A 6,944-nucleotide genomic window follows, 5' to 3' on the forward strand; every position below is an offset into this window, starting at 1 on the left:
ACTCAATATGCCAGCAAATCTGGAAGACTCAGCAGTGGCCACAGGACTGGAAAAGGTCAGTTTTCATTCCAATCCCAAAGAAAGGCAATGCCAAAGAATGCTCAAACTACCACACAATTGCACTCATCTCACACACTAGTAAAGTAATGCTCAAAATTCTCCAAGCCAGGCTTCAGCAATATGTGAACCGTGAACTTCCTGATGTTCAAGCTGGTTTTACAAAAGGCAGAGGAACCAGAGATCAAATTGCAACATCTGCTGGATCATGGAAAAAGCAACAGAGTTCTAGAAAAACATCTATTTCTGCTTTATTGACTATGCCAAAGCCTTTGACTGTGTGGATCACAATAAACTGTGGAAAATTCTGAAAGAGATGGAAATCCCAGACCACCTGATCTGCCTCTTGAGAAATTTGTATGCAAGTCAGGAAGCAACAGTTGGAACTGGACATGGAACAACAGACTGGTTCCAAATAGGAAAAGGAGTCCGTCAAGGCTGTATATTGTCACCCTGCTTATTTAACTTATATGCACAGTACATCATGAGAAACACTGGGCTGGAAGAAACACAAGCTGGAATCAAGATTGCCGGGAGAAATATCAATAACCTCAGATATGCAGATGACACCACCCTTATGGTAGAAAGTGAAAAGGAACTGAACAGCCTCTTGACGAAAGTGAAAGTGGAGAGTGAAAAAGTTGGCTTAAAGCTCAACATTCAGAAAACGAAGATCACGGCATCCGGTCCCATCACTTCATGGCAAATAGATGGGGAAACAGTGGAAACAGTGTCAGAGTTTATTTTTCTGGGCTCCAAAATCACTGCAGATGGTGACTGCAGCCATGAAATTAAAAGACACTTACTCCTTGGAAGGAAAGTTATGACCAACCTAGATAGCATATTCAAAAGCAGAGATATTACTTTGCCAACAAAGGTTCATCTAGTCAAGGCTATGGTTTTTCCTGTGGTCATGTATGGATGTGAGAGTTGGACTGTGAAGAAGGCTGAGCGCTGAAGAATTGATGCTTTTGAACTGTGGTGTTGGAGAAGACTCTTGAGAGTCCCTTAGACTGCAAGGAGATCCAGCCAGTCCATTCTGAAGGAGATCAGCCCTGGGATTTCTTTGGAAGGAATGATGCTAAAGCTGAAACTCCAGTACTTTGGCCACCTCATGCGAAGAGTTGACTCATTGGAAAAGACCCTGATGCTGGGAGGGATTGGGGGCAGGAGGAGAAGGGAACAACAGAGGATGAGATGGCTGGATGGCATCACTGACTTGATGGACGTGAGTCTGGGTGAACTCCAGGAGCTGGTGATGGACAGGGAGGCCTGGCGTGCTGCGATTCATGGGGTCGCAAAGAGTCGGACATGACTGAGCAACTGAACTGAACTGAACTGGTGCATAGTAGGCATTCAGATAAATATGTATCAAATAAGCAATAAATAGTGATGCCGACATTAACAAAATGATTCTCTTCCTCCTTGAGGCCTAGGTCTCAAGTAAAAAGCTAATGAAAGTAATAGCTAAAAGAAATAGCTAATAGCTAATAGACTGAGAAGGCAATGGCACCACACTCCAGTACTCTTGCCTGGAAAATCCCATGGACAGAGGAGCCTGGAAGGCTGCAGTCCATGGGGTCACTGAGGGTCGGACACAACTCAGCAGCTTCACTTTCACTTTTCACTTTCATGCATTGGAGAAGGAAATGGCAACCCACCCCAGTGTTCTTGCCTGGAGAATCCCAGGGACGGGGGAGCCTGGTGGGCTGCCATCTATGGGGTCGCACAGAGTCGGACACAACAGAAGTGACTTAGCAGCAGCAGCAATAGCTGATAGAAATTGCCAGAATAGCTGGCTAAAGAAAGCCAGCTAATAGACTGGCTACTCAGAGAAGTCTGATCACCCAAGAAAAGGGGTGAAAACGGCCCAAAGGACTTCAATAAGGGCTGCCTGCCCTTAAGTTCAGTTCAGTTCAGTTCATTCACTGAGTTGTGTCCAACTCTTTGCGACCCCATAAACTGCAGCACGCCAGGTCCCCCTGTCCATCACCAACTCCCGGAGTTCACCGAAACTCATGTTCATTGAGTCAGTGATGCCATCCAACCATTTCATCCTGTGTCGTCCCCTTCTCCTCCTGCGCTCAATCTTTCCCAGCATCAGGGTCTTTTCAAACGAGTCAGCTCTTCGCATCAGGTGGCCAAAATATTGGAGTTTCAGCTTCAAAATCAGTCCTACCAATGAACACCCAGGACTGATCTCCTTTAGAATGGACTGGTTGGATCTCCTTACAGTCCAAAGGACTCTCAACAGTTTTCTCCAACACCAGAGTTCAAAAGCATCAATTCGTCGGTGCTCAGCTTTCTTTATAGTCCAACTCTCACTCCATACATGACCACTGGGAAAACCATAGCCTTGACTAGACGGAACTTTGTTGGCAAAGTAATGTCTCTGCTTTTGACTATGCTATCTAGGTTGGTCATAACTTTCCTTCCAAGGAGTAAGCGTCTTTTAATTTCATGGCTGCAGTCACCATCTGCAGTGATTTGGAGCCCAGAAAAATAAAGTCAGCCACTGTTTCCCCATCTATTTGCCATGAAGTGATGGGACCGGATGCCATGATCTTTTCTGAATGTTGAGCTTTAAGCCAACTTTTTCATTCTCTTCTTTCACTTTCATCAAGAGGCTTTTTAGTTCTTCTTTACTTTCTGCTGTAAGCGTGGTGTCATCTGCATATCTGAGGTTATTGATATTTCTCCCGGCAATCTTGATTCCAGCTTGTGCTTCCTCCAGCCCAGTATTTCTCACGATGTACTCTGCATATAAGTTAAATAAGCAGGGTGACAATATACAGCCTTGACGGACTCCTTTTCCTATTTGGAACCAGTCTGTTGTTCCATGTCCAGTTCCAACTGTTGCTTCCTGACCTGCATACAAATTTCTCAAGAGGCAGGATCAGGTGGTCTGGTATTTCCATCTCTTTCAGAATTTTCCACAGTTTATTGTGATCCACACAGTCAAAGGCTTTGGCATAGTCAATAAAGCAGAAATAGATGTTTTTCTGGAACTCTGTTGCTTTTTCCATGATCCAGCAGATGTTGCAATTTGATCTCTGGTTCCTCTGCCTTTTGTAAAACCAGCTTGAACATCAGGAAGTTCACGGTTCACATATTGCTGAAGCCTGGCTTGGAGAATTTTGAGCATTACTTTACTAGTGTGTGAGATGAGTGCAATTGTGTGGTAGTTTGAGCATTCTTTGGCATTGCCTTTCTTTGGGATTGGAATGAAAACTGACCTTTTCCAGTCCTGTGGCCACTGCTGAGTCTTCCAGATTTGCTGGCATATTGAGTGCAGCACTTTCACAGCACTCTTAAATTGCCTTAAACTGCTCAAATTATTTCCCTAAACCATTTTTTCTTATCTGTAAAATGGGAATGGTAATAGTACCTGACTCCTAGGGTAGTTGCAAGAACTCAGTGACTCAATACACATAAAAGCACTTAAAACTGTGCTATGCAGTACAATGGTCACTAACCATATTGAGCTCTTGAAAAAGGCTAATCCAAAAAAAAAACAACGCTAATCCAATTTGAGATGTGCTTTAAAATACAGACTAGAATCAAAAACCTTAGTACCAAAAAAAGTGAAACATCTCATCGCTATTTTTTTATGTGGGTTACACATGGAAATGATAATACTTTGATAGAGTGGGTTAAAGAAAACACATTAAATTCATTTCCTCTTTCTTTTTAGTTTTTAAATGTGGCTACTATAAAATGTAAAAGTAGGCCTGTGGCTTGTAGTTTATTTCTCTCGGACACCACGGCCGTAGAACACGACTGCCATCACAGTTAGTGTTCCTTTATGAGAAAACACCAAGTCGTGAGGATGCTGAGACGACAGAGAGTGGCCCCACCTCCTGGGAAGTTACAACACGGTGGGGGGAACAGATGTACCCTTGCAGTGATCCTGAGACCTGTCATTTTAACTTGCTTAATTTGGCTGCCTTGGTGGTAGGAAAGGGACATCCCAAACAACACAGGAGCAGGAAGCCTTCAAGGTTGACTGGCTGGCACCTGCAGCCTGAGGAGTGAGAAGAAGCCTTTGACAGCTCCACTATCATCAAGGACCTGCCCTCCACTGTATAGGGTACATGGTTCTTTCCTTGGGGACTCCAAGTGCTGTGCTGTGCTGTGCTTAGTCGTGTCAGACTCTTTGTGAGCCCATGGACGGTAGCCACCGCCAGGCTCCTTTGTCCATGGGGATTCTCCAGGCAAGAATCCTGGAGAGGGCTGCCATGGACTACCATTATCTCCCTTAACTGGGGGGTGGGGGTGGGGATGAGGAGAGGATGTCATCACCAGCCTGCCCACAGAGCCACTCTGGCTTGGCTATTACCTGCACCCACATCCCATTCTCAGATGACGTGCCCCACTCCAGGCAGCTTCTGCCCCCTTGAGATGTTAAGACCCTCCTCAGTCTCCCCCAAAACCCCCCTCCCCCCGTCTTCCTACTAAACGTCTCAGTCCCTCACCTGACCCACCAAATTCCACAGCTCCCCCAAACTCCATCGGCCTCCCAAAGCCCTTACTGCGTTACTTTAAACTGCTTTCAGCCACATCAAGACTCCCCTCAGCCCTTCTTCCGGGATCCTGCAAACTCTCCTCCTCCCCAGGACCCTCGGAAGTCTCCTCGTACCATTTCTTGGCCGCCGAGGTTTCCCTGGGGCCCTTCAGCTTGGCCTCAGGCCTCCCTTAATCGCCCGGCCCTCAAAACTGGCCTGAGACCCTAACTCCCCTAAGCCCTTCTCCGAACCCACCACCCCCCAGCCAGGCTCGCACAGCGGCCTGCCGCGGCCTAACCCTCCTCCCCTCCCCCGGAACCGCCCCGGCCCCGCGCCGCGGCCGCCGGGCCCACCTGAGCGCTCAGCTGGTTCAGCTGCTGCATGTCGCCGCCCACGGCCTCGGGCACGGGGTCCTGTGTGCAGTGCAGCCGGCCCATGGCGTCCGCCCGGCCCCGCAGGCCCCCGGCTCCCGCGCCTCCCCCGACTTCCTCCTTCGCGCGGCCGGAGTGGCCGCGCTTCCGCAGCCGCACTTTCGCCACCGGCTGCGGGCGCCGCCGCCGCAGCGCTCCCCCCGGGCGGGTCCGCGGGGGCGCCCTGGCCGAGCCGCGCACTCGCGCGCAGACCCCGTGTGGGGTGGGGCAGGGGCGCCCTGGGGGAGCCCAGGATACCAGCAGTCGCTGTGCCCAGGCCAGGACCCTGAGCAGCAAATCGGTGAGACCCGGACTCACAGCGGGGTCTCCCGCCGCCGCTGGATGACCCCTGGGCACTGCGCTTGCCCGCTTCACTCTCCGTGTAAACGATCGCTGGGGTGTAAACTTGTTTCACTCTCCGTGTAAACGATCGCGGGGGTGGCGCCTTAAATGAGCTAACTCTCCTAAAATATTCAGAAGATAGCCTAGCACACAGAAGGTCTTCAATCAATAGCTATCTGCTATCATTATCATCGTTATGATGCATTCTGCATGTATTCAGTGCATGCCTCCTCTTAGATGCCAGGCACTGGCAATAGAAAAGTGAACAGACAGGCCCAGTGTCCCTGAGAGAGCTTGGGTCAGAGCAGAGCAAAGCCATAAAATCTCAAACTTGGGCTTGCACCAGCGTCATCTGGAGGGCTTGCTATAATGCCAATTGCTGGGACCCACCTCCAAAGGCTCTGCTTAGAAAAGCCTGGGATGGATCCTGAGAATTTTCCATTTCCAACATCTTCCCAAATACCGCACTTGGGGAAACTCTGGCGTGGAAGAAACTGACCCACAGAAGAGGAAGATGGTCAGATTGGTGGAGGGGAGATTTGGGGGCCAGTGACAATCACTGCAGCCCTTGAAACACTGTAATCCCCATGTTCTCTTCCCAAGGATCCCTTGAAGTCCCAGATATTACCTGATCCCCATTGGACAGATGAGAAAACCAAGGCATGCTCCCTGGAATCTAGGTCCGGACACCAAAGCCCAGAAGCATCTTCACCTGCCTCTTAGCTCAGACTTGAGAGTAGGGAGTGGGTGCCTAGAAACCTGGGTGGGGGAGTGTGGGGAAGACTGGCATTCCTCTACCCTTCCCCCAAAAATCCCTTCTGGAAAGGTATGAACAACACTCCTTCATGCATTCATTCAACAGATAATCTGAGTGAGTGCCACCCCTGGGGCACATGTCCTGACAGGTGCTGGGACTCCACAGTGACAAAATCAGATGTAGTGTATGGTCTAGAAGAAGTCAGAGTGTAATTTGGGAGATAGACACACACGTGAAAAATCACACATGTGTGAAATTATTAACTGATGCCAAGAGGTACAAAGTGCTTTGAGAATGTATACAGGGCACCTGTCCAAGTCCGAAGTACCTGGAAGAGAGTAAACCTTCAAGTTACTGACAGACAGGGACTGAGCTCAGACCCCCTGACTCACCGTCCAGGAATTTTAATTTTAAAATAGTCTTAACCTATTAAAAATGATCCCTGTCAGGGCCTTATATTTATTCATATCTTTGAGTATTAAATCAACTTTTTTCAGATATAATTTATATACAATGAAATGCTCCCATTTTAAGTATGTTTCTTTAAATTATTTTTAACTTGAAAAAAAAAAAAAAGAACCTTGCGGAAACCACTAGATTTCCTTCATTTCTGCTCTCACAGTGGCTGGTGCTGAGGCACTCAATAAATATTCGTGGAATTGAATGTGACAGAAAATAGATAAACGGAAAGAAATTCACTTGAAATTGCAGCCCAAAACCGTAGGTGAGACGGTAATTGTATTGTTTTCCAGTCTTTTTCTACTTCACAGGTCACTGGGGCTTCTGTGATTTGTTTCGTTTTTTACATATTCTGGGCTCTCCCACTTTGCCAAGCTATTTAATCTCTGGTACTCAGAGTGTGGTCCTTGCAGC

General features: G+C 48.0%; 1 protein-coding gene across 5 annotated transcripts in view; it reads right to left on the reverse strand.

The window, feature by feature from the left end:
- COMMD7 (COMM domain containing 7) overlaps positions 1-5,109 on the reverse strand; it is a 28,242-nt gene extending 23,133 nt beyond the window's left edge. For 2 of the 5 annotated variants that reach the window (XR_011570184.1, XR_011570183.1), the window contains exon 1: positions 4,916-5,106. Coding sequence is in view for 3 of the 5 variants with exons in the window: in XM_070801494.1 (XP_070657595.1) it covers positions 4,916-4,999 (84 nt within the window). In the remaining 2 variants the exon portion in view is untranslated. Of the gene's footprint in view, positions 1-4,915 lie in introns of all 5 variants that reach the window. The other 3 variants (XM_070801494.1, XM_070801493.1, XM_070801492.1) reach the window with 2 other exon arrangements.
- Between the last annotated feature and the right edge of the window lie 1,835 nt (positions 5,110-6,944).

This window comes from Bos indicus, chromosome 13, assembly GCF_029378745.1.
Source record: "Bos indicus isolate NIAB-ARS_2022 breed Sahiwal x Tharparkar chromosome 13, NIAB-ARS_B.indTharparkar_mat_pri_1.0, whole genome shotgun sequence".
Taxonomy (NCBI): Eukaryota; Metazoa; Chordata; class Mammalia; order Artiodactyla; family Bovidae; genus Bos; species Bos indicus.